Genomic DNA, 18,243 nt, shown 5'->3' on the forward strand with positions numbered 1-18,243 from the left:
CCCACGTTTTGCTTTTTGTTCCTTGCCGCTGCATCCTCCTAAAATCCTGGTTTTCTTTCTTTTCAACCCATGCTCTGTTCTCTGTTTTCTCCCAGTATGACTTCTCTTCTTTCTGACTTCTCCTTCCTTCCTTATCGTTTCGTCGCCAATGGCTCCTCATTATACGTCTTGTTTTGGTTCCTGAGGGTCTCTAAACATTCTCTCAAGTGTCCAAACAAACCAAGTGATGATGGTCTGCTCGACCAGAGATATTCGAGGGACATTATTGGTCCGCCAGTACCACCCAAATGGATTTGTCGACGAGGAACTTGTATAGGGCTCTTGACTCCTTTGATTTGGATTTCCCTGGTGCTCGGCGTGGTGTTGTTGATTCAGAAGAATTTGCCAAACAGGTGACCTTATACATCATCATGTTTCTAATAGGGGCTCCAATTACTAAACAATCGATGGTGTTGCATATGGTTACTTGCATTGAGTATGGAAATCGTTGGAATATGTATAATATTATCGTCGACTTTTTTCGCCACAAAAAGTCTCACATTGCCGCAAAAAGCTTGTTCTCATTTGCAACATTTAATAATTTTGTTGCAATAAGCATATTTCCAACGACGATAATTTAAACCAGTAAGCGCCACATCAAACCATCCAACATTTGCAGTATTGTGTAATTTCTCTGCATTAGGCATTTTTTGCAACGCTTCATCCATCATCGATATAATATCTTCATCCATTAGAAATGATTCATTCCTAGCGAATGATTGAAATCGCTGCAAATAAAAATAATCAAAGAGCATATATGGAGATGTCATACTGTGACAATTGGTTGATCCTTTGCAAGGTACAAACTACCTGATTCCAAAATGCACTGCTAATTAATCATTGGATCTTTACTCCTTCTGTGAATTGTAGGTTTATGCATTGGCCATGTTCCCTTTAATTCAAAACCAAATATTGAATCAAAATCTTGCATATAATCAGTATGTTATTAGAACCGAACATTAAGAAGCAGTGTATTGAAGCAAATCCACAATATTTGAATTTTGTGCACATCAACACTCATTCATCAACTGTTAAAAATCATTGATCAGTTTAACCTTCATCCACAACATACCCTCACACAAACTTAATAGCCCACCGTTGCATCAACCAAGGCAGCATCCAATATATGTTCAACCTGTATAAACAACCACCTAGTAGGAACTTGGCTCAGTTAGTGCAATAAACCTTACAACATACTCAATTCTAAAAAATAAAATATTGACCAACCAATTTCATACCTAATTAAACTATATAGATATAACGTGATTTAGGTTATTAAATGCAAGTTACAACACATAACTCAAAAGGAAGTTAGTAGACTAAATTTAATGCTCTTTCTGGTATATGTTATGATTCTGAAGGTTTAAATGGCTTATCCATATACGAATACAAGTAGAAATAAGATAAAGAGCAACTATATGCAATTTTAATCAACTGATTCCTAAAAATCCCTGTTCAGAAATACAATACATTTAATTCAAATTGTGCCAATAGCCGTCATTCAAGATTGAGATGGAAATCAATGGCAAAATACCCTAGTCATCAACGCTTGTTCATACAAATTCCCAATCTAGAGCCCTTCCTCCAAGTCTTGCACAAATCACATAACTTCAAATAAATGGCCATACAACTAGATTAAGGGTACAAGGGTACCAGACGTAAAACCATAAACAGATTTCATATGTTAATTGCAAAAATCCTAACCTACGAAACTTAAAACTGAAAATTACCTACAACCGTTGTTGTTTCCACGAGAGAGAGGAATGTGGTGGCCTTGGGAGGGCGAGATTCATCGGAGAATGTCGAAGACGAAAATCCTATTCACCAATATACGCACTGCTCCTTTCGAGAATGGGAAATGGAAACTACTCTATCAATTAGGGGTGAAGATGGTGGGAATGAAGAGGGAAATGTGTTCGTCAGAAAGGATATAACTGGTTTTTTACGGCGGTGTGACATAATCTTGTCATAAAAAAATATATTACCGAAGCTACTGGAGCGTCGCAAAACATATATATTTTATGACAATGGAAATCGTTGCAATATGTTGAAAATCACCACAATAGACTGTTCCAACTGTTGACTAGTGCCTTTAGTCCAAAACCACGTGAAAGTTCCATGGTGACACGAAAGTCGTCGTAATTACCTGCCATTCCTGCCGATTTCTGATGCGGCAAAACCAAAATGTTGTAAAAGGTGTTATTCCTTGTAGTGCATGGTGTTATATTGTCTTTAGTTTCATGCATGGGATTAATTAGAACTCATCTTCACATTTCACATGTTATTTATTTTGCATGTCCACTATAATCTATATAATTAAGGATAAAATTATAGATCCATGCTTTTGACTTCTTAAGCTACAAAAAGTTCCTACCATTTTATACGTTTTTGTCTCTTTTCTTAGTATAAAAAGTTAGTACTACTAAATTATACAAACAAATGAAGTGGTAGGTTTAAATTAATCTAGAATTTTAATCACGTTAATGGACATGTACGTACTCCACCACATATATAGATGGAATGCTCACTCGGCTAGAATTTAAACTAAATGTAAGGGAAACTGGATAGAAGCTTAATTACTTAATTAATTAAGACTCATTCTACACACTACAATAATCCTTCATTTGAATTCAAAAATATCGTTTTATGATCTGTTGGGATGTTTATTTGCATGAGCGTGACGATCCAAGCTGCTCTTTGCATGAAAAAATTCACGCAGTTAGTTATGTCATTTGTCATGCATGAAGGTTTTCATTTACATGAACATAGAAAATGAATACATCATGAACGTTGATTTGTCATACTATTTTCATGTTTTTGTTCAATAAATACAAACTAGACGTTTCATAATATTAGACGGCATTCAAGCTTGACACTATTAGCAAATCGTTTTATATATAAGATATTGGAGAAAATCAAATAATTCGAGTGAAATTGGTGACTGTAGAGTTTGGCCGTAAGGAGGTGATGGTGACTTTGCTAGATTTGGATAAGACAAATTTGACAAGAAGATGGTTTCAAATGAAGTTCACAATACTGCTTTGTAGCGCATCTGAGACAATTCTTGCAAATTGTAGGTAATCATGCAAGAATATTACAACAAGATGGACCTATTGGGACGCCATCGAAAGACTGCATTGATGCCATTTATCTCCCCACAAATGAGCTTCTGGACTATATGGATTTGCTAAACACCTTCCAAGCTTGTCAAGCTCAGGTCATGACCCCAAGCATTTTCGACATAAATGGGAAACGGCTAGCAAAACCTTAAGTAGAAAGTTAAGAATAACAACGAGCCTGTATTCTTATGAAGAGTGTGGGAAACAAATGATCAAGAGCAAAATAGCTAGTTGCCATTATATTTTTACCATTTTTTTGCAGAGCATTTATTATCATGATCGCCAAGAGAAGCATATATAAATGTAATCATGAGTACTGATCAATGCAATTATATTGATTATTAATATGTTGATTTATTAGATCTTTTTGTTTTCATCACTCAAATTTGATGTTTCTCGATTAAATTTCAATTAAAAAATTGTTATCCAAGATGAAACTTTTGGAGGAGCTAGGGCACGATTTAGGATGGACACACTATCTACATACTTACAGTACTTATCCAGTTGTTCAAAAATAAAATTATCATAAAATGAACCATGTCATGTATGTAGCTAACATTAATTCGGATCGCACTTAAGCCATTATTACTAAAGCAGCTTGACCTTGGCAAGAAATTAATGAAAATTGGAGCATCTGAATATTAATGCAGTATGCATGGAAAAATACCACAATCAAAATTGCTACAACCAAAAGAAAACACATCCTTTCCGTTTACTTATGAAACTAAAGTCTTTTAGTTTTCAAAACTCATGACATTAGCACAATACCTATATATATATATATATATATATATATATATCCTTATACACCCGTAATTATAATTAATTATACATCATTAATTCACCTTTGTTTAACGTCATGAGTGCTCTTAAAGATTTCTTCTTCTTTTTTCTAATTCGATTATAATAATCCAAATCCAAGATTGGTTTTCATACTTTTTTTCTATTTCTAGTGCTGCTAGAACTTCAAAAGAATGCAATAGCAAAATTCCCAGGTGGATTCAATCGTTGGCACGCGAATTGTGTCTAATAAATTTGTAATCTCAGTCAATTATATACACTACAAGAGATTGGATTTTTTGAGACAAATCATTTTGTCTCAAAAGACCCAATTTTCATTCCAAAATATTTTTAGAGATGAAAATTTCATTTCTATTTTGTCTCGAAAAGCTTGTCTCAAAAGGTTTTTGGAGAAAAACTGATTTTTAGGGACGAAATCGGGCGGAACCAGTCGAAATTGTTCGAATGGGCTTTTTCTTTAGATGAATTAATTTTGTCTCAAAAAACGGTTCAAATGGAACCCTTTCAGTTCGAACCGACACATACTATTCGAACAATAAGAAATTTTGATTCAAACTAATAACCATATTTCATCCTATTTAAATGAACGGAGTGTTCGAACCGATTTTATGCATTCAAACTAATAAATTTTTCAAATGACTTGTGTTCGAACATAAATTCTGTTCATTCGAACATGTATTTTATTTTTGGAGATTCTGTCCATTCAAATGGAGTTTTGCATATTAATGTTGTTCAAACAAATATTTTATTATTTGAAAGGCCGTACGGACTCTATTTCTCGATTGTTGTTTGAATAGGTTAGTTTTTGTTCGAATGAGTCTTTTTTTGTTCAAATGGATTTATAAATGGTAATTTACCGTTCGAACTAGTTATTACCGTTCGAACAATATTAACAATACATAACAGAATTTAATTAAAAATATCATTTTAATATTACACAAATTGTAATTCAAACATCACAATTGTTCAAATGTTTTGAAACATCATAATAGAAAGACCATTAGAGAAAAAATAAATGTTAAGATTGTGGTAGTGGCATAGAGTTTTGGGATATCATTGACTGCCACTGTTCAAACAATTTTTAGTTATTCAACTCCAACATCTTCTACATGTTCTCTTCTAATTTCGCCTCTAAATCCGATACTTGATCTAATTGGGTCAGCAACTCTTTCTCTTTAGACCTTAATCGTTCTATCGCAAATGTTACTTTCTTCAATTCCTACTCTTGTCGTCATTCGATTTGACTTGAGAAGATGATGATGATGTTGAGGATGGTTTCATGCAGCATCCTAAACCCCCAAAATATCCAGAACGTGATCCAAGAACTTTAGAAAGGATCTGAGCATCGTTGACAGATGATTCATCAGATGGATCTGCAACAGTGTCCGAAAGAGATATCATCTTGGCCTACAAAAACAAAAACATTATGGTTATAAGTAACAAGATGATATCTGATTCATCTTGTCTCTGCTTCGGGACTGGTCCAAACACCATCACAATTTTTATGTGCTTTAGCATACAATTAGATAAAAAAAAAATCTATATTAGAACTTAAATCAGAAAAATGTATTATATGTTAATATTTAATGGAGACTATAATAACTTACCAATTTTTTTAGACAAACGATGAAAAGATCGAGAGCCCGTATAATGGTGTATCGTTAAATTTGATCTATTTGCTTTGTTCATAGTACTCCGTTGCTAAAATCAATATTATGTCTATATGTTTAATACATTTATAATATATTATTAAAAGAATATAGCAGCGAAATTACCTGATAAGCAGGATCTTCAAATATATCACAAACCATCTCTCATTCATTTAGTGGCATTGCTTGGAATGGATTTTGGCGCGCTTCTGTTGTCGTACTGAACTTTTGATAGTGTGCATGACATCGACTTTTGTACTTCTGTAATACATTTGACATCAATTCCTTAACTGTCAGTCGCCTCTCGTTGGCCAAAATTAAGTTCAAACTCATCCTTTCAAAAATTATAAACAATTAGTATACATACAAAATAACTTTAAATTAACATGTTATACGTAGTTTCTTGGGATGTAGCTTATTATCAAGCAACAATTTTTGATGTGGTCTTTCACATCTTGGGAAACTTTAGCCTAGGAGGACATAGTCATCGGTGCATATGTGCGAGTAAGCGTAGCAACATAAGAAGCAAGCCATGCTACTGAATCTTAGGAGCCACCAGTGTAATCATTAGGAATATCAACTTTAATTTTACTCACTTTCCTTACTTTCTCTATGCAGACATCCCTCGTAGTGCCTCGACCTCGACGCTGGCTTACAACAGCTATATATACAGTAATTAAAGCATATATTTTAATTAAATTAAATTATTTTATAGATATATATTACTCCAATTATTTTATTTTATAGATATATATTACTTAAATTGAGCATTAAATGTGATATTTAATTTGATAAAATACATTATTCTAGGTCTGGTGATATTGGCCTACTATTGGTGGCAGGTGAACCACACGGGGAGTCGGTAATGGATGGGAATGTGGTTACTTTGCATCTGGGAGGCATATCTATTTGAAATTGTAATAAATTATTATTCGAACAAACGTTATGGATATTTATAAGAATGTTCATTATCTGTTTTGCTGGACTAGTTGCCCTCATCCTCACTAGACACTTCAGTTGATTCATCTTAATCCTCCGACATTTCACCCTCAATTACTTTGGGTTGAACATTTTCTCTACGCAATGAGACCATGTCATATTGGCTTAGATCAACAAATAGATTGATGTCTGATTCTTTTTCTTAATATGCTTCTTTATTTGCTAGACTATCAATTTTTTCATGTGGTTCGTCTACCTTTTGAATATAATCATATATATTTCTTGGTGCAAACTTCTCCACTACCCGCCATGGATTCCCGTACTTCGGATCATCTAAATAAAAAACTTGATTCGCTTGGCAAGTGAAAATGAAAGGATCGTTCTCATACCATGTGCAAGATGTATTGACACACACAAAATATTCATCGTTACACACTCTTAATCTAAGATTTAAGACATCCCACCAATTACATTTAAACAACCAAATCATATATCCCCCCACGTACTTTAACGCTATGATATCTTCCACAATTCCGTAGAAGTCAATGTTATCATCCCTATGGTTTCATTCAACTACGACCCCACAATTTTGAGTTTTCCTATGTCGTTCTTTGTCAGCTGTGTGAAACCTATATCCATGCATCAAATATCCTGAGTATTGGATGGCCCGTCTGGACGGATCACGTGCCAGAGCATACAGCTCTGGTGAGATTTCTTCTAAATTTTCTCTATATTTAGATACAACTTACATCCATAAATATTATTATAGTTATATATCAATGTTAGATTAAAAAAAATGGAGTTTATTGGTACGAAGTTCATATTATAAGATGAGGTTTTATAATATTACCGTATGCTCAAACCATGAGGTGAATTCCTCTTTGTGCGCCTTTTCTACTTCAGTTATACCATTCTTAATTGTTCACAATCTTTCTCATAAGTATGGGAAGTTAGGCCCTAAAGGGAAGAAATGTATCTTTATAAGGTACTCATAACACTTTAAAGGGTATGTGTTAATAGGTAAACAATCTGATGGAAGTATGACTGAGATTGAGTCACGAGATGTGGATTTCATTGAATATGAGTTTCCAAGTAGAGGTGAGGTTGATAGGAGTTTAGAACTTCATAAGATTGTGGAACAAGAGGAAAGTACTCCAAGGAATTTAGTTGAGAATGAAAAAGAAATTCTTCAAACTCCTATAAATTATAAAAATGACTTGAATCCGAGTGGGATCACACTACTTGTCAATCAATCACGAAAACCTCAACCACGTAGAAGCACATGTGAAAATATTTCCCGTTGTCGTTTTGAAATTGAAGGGGAAGCTTTTATGGTAGCTCCACATGATGATGACGAGCCTAGGATAATTCATAAGGCTCTCTCATCTTCTACTAAAGATGAGTGGATGAAAGCACTTAATGATGAGATTGAGTCTATGAAGACTAACCAAGTCTGGGATCTGGTTGATCTGCCGACAGGGCGTAATGCTATTGGGAACAAATGAGTTATTAAGGTCAAATGCAAGTCGGATGGATCAATAGATAAATACAAAGCTTGCTTAGTAGCGAAAGGATATACCCAACAAGAGGGTATAGATTGTGAGGAAACGTTTTCACTAGTGGTGATGTTTGTCTCAATTCGCCTGATTCTAATTATAGTAGCAAATATGGATTTGAAACTTTACTAGATGAATGTTAAGAAAGCATTTCTCAATGGAGAACTAGATGAAGAGATCTATATGGATCAACCAACAGGTTTTGTGGTCAAAGGTCAAGAGTGCAAAATGTGCAAGCTCAAATGATCTATATATGACCTAAAGCAATCATATAGACAATGGTACCTCAAATTCCATCAAACCATTCCCTCAAATGAGTTTACGATGATCAAAGAGGACCATTATATCTATGTCAAAAGGTCCAAGAAGAGTTTCATTATGTTGTCATTATATGTTGACGACATACTACTAGCTGGAAATGATAAAGGGTTGATAGTTGCTACAAAAAAATGGTTATCCTTCAATTTTGAGAGGAATGATATGGATGAGGCAAAATATATTCTGGAAGTTAAGATCTACAGAGATCGCTCAAAAATATTTTTGAGTTTGTCCCAACAGACTTGCATAAAGAAAGTTCTCAAGCGCTTCCTAATGAGTGGATGTAAACTCATTGACACCTCTGTTGCAAGAAGCGAGAACTTGTCCAAAGACTTATGTTCTAAAACTCAAAAAGAAAAGGAAAAGATGGCTCGTGTCCCTTATGCTAATGTTGTGGGTAGTCTGATGTACACAATGATGTGTACTCAGCCTAATATATGCTATGCAGTTGGCTTAGTGAGTAGATTTCAATCTAACCCCGAACTGGCTCACTGGAAAGCAGTCAAAAAGATTATGCGATATCTCAAGGGAATTGAAGACTATGTGCTGTGCTATCAGGGTTCGGATTTGTAGCTAAGAGGTTACAGTGATGTCGATTGGGGCAGTGACCTAGATGAGCGCAAATCAATCACTAGGTATGTCTTTCTGCTCAACAAATGCGTCATTACATGGAGCGGTAAGAAACAACCCTTTATTGCTTTATCCACCATGGAGACAGAATACATAGCTTGTTCTGCAGCAGTTGAAGAAGTTGTTTGGTTACAGAAGTTCCTCAAGCATTTAGACATTGGCACGGATACTTCAGATCCGGTGACGATATTCTGTGATAGCATGGCAGCTCTCGCATATGTTAAGGACTCAAAGTATCATGGAAGAACTAAACACATAGATATCAAATATCACTACATTAGAGACATGGTAGTGCAAAAAGAAGTGGTTCTGAAACATTTTTCTACGAATCACATGGTTGCTGATCCCTTAACGAAGCTTATAACAAGAGATATCTTTGAGGCTCATGTTAGGAATCTAGAACTGCGTAGACTGTAAATGTAATTTGTGTTTCAAATGACATTGAGATGTAACCTTTCTTTTGGGATATTAATACAATATGATTCAGTTCTTGTCCTTATCGTATTGTTTTTCTAATACACACACAAAAGATATGTCAACAGGCATAGATTGGCTTACTCACACGAGCGATCGCCTCTAGCGCTTGAGTAGCAAGTAGAGACGAGACATTGTATCCCTAGGTACTTGTCCAAAGGGATACGTTGGTAGATATAAAGATATGTCGCCTTAGTGGGAGCTAAGATGAGGTCTATTGAGAGGATTATGCCTGGGTTACCCCACCATCCATGTAGCCTATAATTAGCCAGATGTGAGATCCTCTTTGATGTCTTGGAGGCGAGCAAATGGAGGAATTCAGATTAGACGCTTAAAGAACGGCTAGACTAATATATGTACGGTGTTGATATAGACATATGCTCTTTGAGAAAGAGAAATTCACCGTAGAATGTGTTTCATACTACATGTGCTTATTCGACCTTATGAGTAAGTGAGTAAAAGGTTCTCCTATTTCTCACTATGTGAGTCTCATTTTTTAAAATATCCTTTACTTTTGACTATGTCACGAGATGGAGGTTGTAATGTCTACTACTTTGGCATGCTGTCTATGGTCATGATTGATACGGTCTAAAGAGACATTATTGGGAAAACTATTCAACCAAAATTTATAAACTAATACTAGACCGATTCACTATCGAAATTGAAACTTCCGGCTTCTTACATGAATATATATATATAATCAAATGCATAAAATTATATTTACAAAAAGAATATATATTATAATTTATTATACCAAATATATATATATATATATATCATTGATATATATTTATACTAATAACTTAATATTAATGTTTATGTTTAAGATTAAAACTTTATATTATATTAATTTTATTTTATAAGATTAGAATTTATATATTATTTCAAATATGGCAGAGGAGAGATAATTGGGAAATGTGATGGATAATAGTCTTGAATAATAAGATTAGAATTTCATATTATATAAATTAAAAATTTAATGTATAATATAAATATATTATAAATATATATACAGGTCCGATCCGATTCAACTGGTTATTTATTTATTTTTATTTTTTTATATCTCTAAATGATTCAAGAAATGGGTACTAGAAACTTTAGGTGAGGTTTAGATAATGAGTTGAGATGAAAGTTTAATAAAATATTGTTAAAATATTATTTTTTAATATTATTATTATTTTAGAATTTAAAAATTTAAATTATTTATTATATTTTGTATATAAATTTAAAAAATATTGTAATGATTAAATGAGATGAAAAGATTATGAGAATTGAAATGATTTACTCTGCAAAAAAAATCAAAAAAATGATGGTCCAGCTTTAGACAAATCCATCGGGCCTTTTATCGGGTCATAGAGACACTGACCCGTTATCCCTCCACTGCCAGGAGTGGGGGGGGGGGGGGGGGGGGTAGTCGCTGCTCTGTGAAACCAGCCTGATGCTTTGCCCCCCATCCCTTAGGGAACACATGACCAACGGCCTATGCCCAAGCCACATGCTGGCTTATTACTGGCGAGCCGCCGAAGGCCCAAGTCGGAAGGAATATGCCAGCGTCCCAACAAATTGATGCCCCCACGTGAATTGAATTAAAAGGCTCGCGCAACCCAGCCCGGCTAACAACCCAATCTCATTGTAGTATTATAAATGCCAAATTTTCTTGCTTCAAATCGATGTGGGATTCAGTTTTGGACAGAGAAATTACAAGTAGAAAGGCTGGGATGAGTGCAACTGCTCGCAACAAAATATGGGGACCTTTTTTTCTCATCTATCTTCCACTAATTGTGTCGCATAAACCTGTTAGGTCAATTGAACAATCAGAATCTCGTTCAATTTCAGTTTCAACTCTGCACAAAGAATCAAGATAAGATAGCAAACCTGTGTTTAAAAAGGAGCAACAAGCAACAAGAGAAAAATGGAGTCCAACTTTTACCAGAATTTCAACATCCAAAACTTACTCAAAGTTTCCCTTTAAAATTTAACAGAAATTAGACAATAAAAGAAAGGAAAACTTGGGGCATATACAAGAATCTGACAAGATATCAAACTCACCTTCTTTAGTTATACATATGAGATGAAATAAAAGTTGAAAATTAAATAAAATATTATTTGAATATTATTTTTTAATATTATTTTTGTTTTAAAATTTAAAAAAGTTAAATTGTTTATTATATTTTATGTGAAAGTTTGGAAAAGTTATAATGATTATATGAGATAAGATGATTTGAACTATGTAACCAAACCGGACCGATGATTTCACCAATCAATAATGTAAAACTACTAGTTAAAAAGGCAACCTTTTTTTTTAATTACATATATGTGTGTATATATATATATATATATTAAGAGTTATGGTACTCATCATCCCACACCACACAGTACAATGAATACATTATTTTTATTTTTATTTTATTCTCGCCAAACTAATTAAGTTGTTCTACTTATCATCCATACACTACATACTTATTCTGAAAAAAATGAAAAAAAAAATATGGTGTGTGAAATGCTAAGTATAATTATTCATATATTAATGACCGGAACTTTATCCAAATTCAAATTCTCAATGAAGTGTACAAGAAATTAGGCTTATTTCGGCGGGCAATTTTGCTGCAAATAATACCTTTTATCGCTGCGGATATGTTTTCCCAGTGTTTTATGTTTTGCCACAAGCTGGATGCAATAGTTGCTACACGACAGTTTTTTCCCAGTGCTTCTTTAAAATTGCTGCAAATAGATTTAATTCTGGCGGACTTTAAAGCGCCGTAATTTGAATGCAACAGCGTCGGAAACAGTGGCTCTACCTGCATACTTGTCGAAAATGTTAAAGAAAATCGCAGGGAAAGAGAAAAGCGGAACATTTAGCAGCGGCAAATAACTCCATGGTGCGCCGTAATTCCTCAAAGGTTAAGTGGCGAAATCAGTCACTATAGTTAACGTGATGCAATTAGTGACGATTTAGTTAGTTGCCACAAAAAAGCATAGTTAATTTCCAGCGCACGGTTATTGCCGCAAATAGACACACTTTCAATCCAGAATGCAAAGTTAATCACTTGCATGTGTCACCCACGTATCATCGCTAGTGAGGCGCTTAGATCACACACATAGTCCCAACTAATGAGTTTTTGGCATGTTTTCCTTCCTTTCTAAGGAACAGTCCCCTATTTCTCCTTCACCAAAGACCTGGAGGAAAATAGGAAGTCTCTCTACCAGTACATTACATTGAATGTGCCTAGCAATATACCAGTGCACCCCCTTTTTAGTCGGGCTCAAGTTCTAGTTCCTGCCTTTCCAATAAAGATCTATTATTTTGAGTTTTGTTTAACTTTGGTGGGTTTAACTTGGAATGGTTTGGATTTAGAGATGAATTGAGATGAGTTGAAATTGTTTTGTAAATAATAGAATAAAAATTAAATTATTTATTATATTTTATATGGAAATTTGAGAAAGTTATTTTGAGATTTGAAAAAGTTAAATTGTTTATTATATTTTGTGTGAAAATTTAAAAAAATTGTAATGATAAAATAAAATAAAATAAGATAAGATAAGTTGAGGTAGATTTTAAATGCAAACTAGACCTGCTAAATCTGAAGGGAGCTCGATAAATCAAGTTGAAGAAGATCCTGGAAAGTCACATCTGGGAGTTGTACTAAAAAAAGAATGTAATCTAATTTGTAGCCACTCTTGAATGATAGATTGATGGGTCATTCTTCAATTGAGCAATGTCTGCACATAAGGCCTGTACACATGAAAAGATCGTTTTGCAGTGGTGGGAAGTTTTTGCCCTCCAAATGTAACCGTTTCTTGATTTAAATTCTATCATTGTACGGTTTTCATCATTTTTTTGCATACAGCTTTAAGTTTGAAAGTTGAGACACTGAAATGTCGCAAATTAATGTACTATCAATAGGTTAGGGGTGTACCATTGCTGCTTCTGTCGCCATGTATAAACAAAGCCATAAGGAAAATAGATGAGTTCTTGCAAGAAGCTTTGTTTCTGCAAAGCAGTATATATCAGAAATGATAGTTACAGTTGTGAGTACGCAAGCACCATGCAATAATTTTAAAAAAAGTGAATAAATACGAGACCTACGTGAAAAAGAAAATTAATTCTTTAATAATAAACTCTACGTTTTTTCAAAGCGATTGCACGGTGCTTGCACACTCCACAACCGTATGCAGCATTACTCTATCCTTATTCCAAGTCCCTACTTTCAAGATGACCTTGTCAAACATAGAATTCACTGAAACAGAGAGGATACATCATCTCTCAGACCAAACAAGAAACGCAACACCTACATGGCGGCCAGGCTCAAGTGGATGTGATTAATGGGAAGGATATGCAGTCAAAACTATTCTAGGCGACTACGTTTTGAAACCCTACTCAAACCCCAACAAAATAATCACTCAGAAAAGATCGCCTTCCTTGTGTGTGTGAATCACACAGTCAGAAGTCGGGTATGAGACACAAGTCAGCACATAACCTTCCTCCATTTGTTTGTCATCAAGGAATGAGCCATCAGACTGGTCCACTGAGCCTGACACCTTCTTCCCAGCACAGGTACAGCAAGCCCCAGCCCTGCATGAATAAGGCAACTCAACTCCTGCAGTTTCAGCTGAATCTAGGATGTAAGCATCATCAGGGGCATCGAACTCGTTCTCTTCACCATTTGGTCCTATAAGCTTAACCTTGTATACTGCCATCGCAGATGCTCTGAAAGAGGGGGATGCTTTCATGCCAAAAGCTTTGGAGATGTTCTTCACAGATCCAACAGATGATGGGCACTTGATAATGGCACTGGTGAAACCATTCCGAGGTGCAGTTCTAAGCATGCAATGGGAGGGAAGTCTCACAGTTGAGATGGTTGTCATAGTCGACATGGTTGCCCCTGAGTTTATAGCAAATTTCAGCTCGTCTACTAAATAATTTGCCTACCAAGTAGAGGAATTGAAAATAATGCCAAAAGCGATATTAAGGTAATAACATTAGCATTATCAGTAAAAACATATTTACTGATGATTAATATATAATGTTAATGAATATGAATTGAATTGCTCAAGGAATATGTGTATTCATGGAATTGTCGCACAAAAACATCCCCCCTAGATGCATATATGACAACGATGAATGAATGAATGCCCTCCTTAGACATTTTTATTTCTTCATCTGGCTTTGTTCTTGTTATGACCCTCAATGGTATACAAAGATTTACCACTAGAGCCCAGGAGAAATTTAGAACAGAAATTCTAAAATCAGGATATAAGAATATCTTTGTTATGGATATATTTTCCTTTTCAGAATGTTCAGTTCAAAGTGGCTCCTAATCACATCATCATTTCATCTGTACAAGTATTGGATCCGTTAGGTATGACTATAAAGAGAACAAGCCAGAGATACAGGCACATTCTGTTTGCTAACACAGCAGCCGCACATATAAGAGCTAAAACGGGACTAGGACCTTCCACTGCATCAGGTAGCTGAAAATTAAGAGAGAACATCTGGACCACAATCCCCCATCCTTCCCACACCACCCGCTCATCCACATACACACATATGAAATAAGAATATATTAGAACAGTTTTGAAGTATCAATTTCTCTGACCAGTGAGGCAATTACTGCTAAGAATTCCACGAGGATGGAGAGGTGCCGATCACTTTTAATCTTGAAATCTATTTCCACACAATACACTAAGGCAGATGGGTGAACATCCCTTGTGGCCAAGGGGGTATTTTGTATGCCCCTTAGAACTTCACAGAAAAATGGAACCAGGATTTCCATTCTGTAAGAAAAGGGCAATTGTTATATGGAGCACTATGAGAAGATGCAAGCTAAAAGGCTCTCTGCTCTTCACTCGAGGCTCCAATTTCATAACCACTTGATAGAAATAGTCTCTCTCTAGAATTTAACCAATGCCTACGTGTAGTTTGAAACTTGACTCTGTTAGGTCAAGGTCCTCCCACAGCATTGTCTCAATCCATATTGGCCCAGCACAGAATTGCAACAGATAAAGAGTTTCCAACTCTAGAAAGGTCACTTGTAAAATGATTTAGATGAATCGCCTAAACCTGCAGCAAGCATATATGTTCACGTCTTGATAGTTGATAACATAGTTACCACTTGGTTGCAGTATGGTGCACCATACAGAATCCCAACAGCTTTCCAAATGTCAGGGTTTGACTCAATGATGATGGCCCAGTGAAAGTGTGGTTCCCATTAGAATTAGCATAGTATGTTGATCAATGTAAACTGGTTCTATTTGCAACATTTTACTCTCAAATAAACACCCCCCGCCCCCCTCTACTTATCAAATAAATAAATAAATATCCCCTCTTAAGAGTTTATAGGGGCCAGACTTTCCATTCTGTAAGAATGGGACCATTATTGTCCAGAAAACTATGAGAAGACGCATGGTAAAGGTTCTCTGCTCTTCACTTGAGGCACTAATTTCATAACCACTCAAGGCTCCAATTCATAACCACCTAAGAGAAAATAGTCTCTGTCTAAATTATAGAGAAATAGTCTCTCTATAATTTAAGTATTTTGAAACTTGACTGTCTGTTAGATCAGGACTCAATCCATGTTGGTCCAGCATAGAATTGCGCCATACACGAGTATGAATTGCCTACAATTGCATCAAGCATATATGTTCGCCTCTTGATAGCATGACTCCCAATGTTTATCTAGCAGTATGCTGCACCATACAGAACACCAACAGCTTTTCATGTGCTAGGTTTTGACTCTATTACGACCCAGTGAGAGTGCGGTTCCCATTAGAATTAACATCAGCAAGTTGGCCAGTGCACACTGGTTCTATTTTCTATGTTTTTTACTCTTACATAAATAACCTCCTCTAATTCTATCTGACAGGCATCTCACACTCCTATGCTTCATATTTGATAACTAAGCATATATAGGGACCACATAGGCCTAAACTGCAAGTCACAAAGGCTGTGTTTGGATTTCAGAATTTACAATCAATGGATTTGAAGAATGATGAAAGTATAAAATGCTTGAGATGAAGTTGAACAACCCATAATGGATTTATCTGAGTATTTTGGTCCAACAAAAACAATTGTATGGTAAACTCGAAATTACATATACACCAAAGCGGTTTTTGATAAGCAACATTTTACACCAACTCATTTCAGATACACACAGTAATGAGATTGAAAGCATCCATGAGCTTCATCAAAAGAAAAAAATGGAGTTCTCCATACTTTACTCAATACTTCAAAAATTAGAACTACACTACAATTGCTTCTTTGGTATAGTTGGCCTGGCTTGGATTATGCCTAGAAGGATGCTAGACCTCTTGGAAACTGAAGAGGGTTATATGGCATCCCACTTGCAAGGTGTGTAAGATCACTCCTACTCCTATTGGTCATGTAGTGTATTTGGAGGGGAAGGAATGATACAAATTTAAGGACCATGAGAAGACCTTGTATGAGCTTAAGATATTCTTCAATACTCTGTTTCTTCAGGCAGTTGCTATAGATTTTAATGGGCTAAGAACCGAGATTTCATGATTTTCTTGTATCCTTGTCTATTCCTAATTATTCGTTTTCTTGGTGTACGCATTTTCCATTATTCTATCAAATTTACTATTACTCAACAAAAAGCAAAGAAATCCAGTTATCCAAATCCTTTTCATTAAGTACTTCCATCGTAATGCACTATGTAATTGAAGCAAAACTCAAATGTAAAGGGGAACTAAGAGTGCCTGGCTCAAGGAAGAGCGAGGATATTGGAAGACCTAAGGCCTTAAAAATCAAGAAGCATAATACTTCAAAAGTTCTAAAATAAATAATAGAATTTTGAATTTTTCAAAGGAAAATTACGATCAGTGCCTTACTCAAAAAAGATTCAATGGCATTTATTGTAGACAGAGTTTACCTCCAAACCGCAAGGCGAAATTTTGTAGAGACTATTGATGTGGGCTCTAAAATCTAATTATACAAATATAAACGATATGGTTTAATATAATACTTTAGATTGTAAAATTATTTTTATTATAAAGTAGACGGATTCTACGAACAGTTTGTGGGTTGTATTTGGGGGGTTGGTTTCTTCCGGGAAACCAGAACGGAGAGAGTAAAGTCCCCGATCTCTCATCATATATTAATTCCAGTAAAGAAAATTAAAAACATGAACTTGTAAACAAGACCATGCAACAAACGGACATGAACAACATCCACAAAATGCTAACATACCAACAGAAAGAGAGAGAGAGAGAGAGCGCTTACTGAGAGACAGACCGTGACTTGAGTGTACTCAAAAAAGAGCTTTCAGCGGAGAGAACGAGGCGTACAAAGTTACTAGTGGGTTGTAACAGGTAGATATATAGAGTCTAGACGCACGCATACTCCGAACATGTGTTGCGTGGTGCGTTTTGAGAAAGCGACGGCCTTTGGCATCTGTTGAAAGCCGGTTTTACCCAAAAGACGCACCGACTTGTAGATACCTAATTGCCAAAAGCCATTTGATAAAGCCCCCTACCAACCCACGGACTCACCAATCACCGCTCTCTCATTCTTGTTTATTTATTTCCTTATACTTAATTCATATGTAATTTAACTATGTATAATTAATTAGAAAAATTTTATTTATTATTCTATACACTACGCATCAATATATAATTTTTTTATTTTTTCTTCTATTTAAATATACATATTGATGTATAAATATATATATTTAAATAAAATAATAAAAATGACAAATCACA

General features: G+C 35.1%; 1 protein-coding gene across 1 annotated transcript; it reads right to left on the reverse strand.

Moving 5' to 3' along the window:
- Window positions 1-13,616: 13,616 nt before the first annotated feature.
- On the reverse strand, window positions 13,617-17,921 carry LOC121239466 (ferredoxin, root R-B1). Its single transcript, XM_041136713.1, has 2 exons — window positions 17,765-17,921; window positions 13,617-14,408 (listed from the first exon to the last, which is right to left on the reverse strand). The coding sequence occupies exon 2, from the start codon at window positions 14,398-14,400 to the stop codon at window positions 13,927-13,929; it is 474 nt and encodes a 157-aa protein (XP_040992647.1). The 5' UTR covers window positions 14,401-14,408; window positions 17,765-17,921; the 3' UTR covers window positions 13,617-13,926.
- Window positions 17,922-18,243: the final 322 nt, after the last annotated feature.

Source organism: Juglans microcarpa x Juglans regia, chromosome 7D (genome assembly GCF_004785595.1).
Source record: "Juglans microcarpa x Juglans regia isolate MS1-56 chromosome 7D, Jm3101_v1.0, whole genome shotgun sequence".
In the NCBI taxonomy this organism is placed as follows: Eukaryota; Viridiplantae; Streptophyta; class Magnoliopsida; order Fagales; family Juglandaceae; genus Juglans; species Juglans microcarpa x Juglans regia.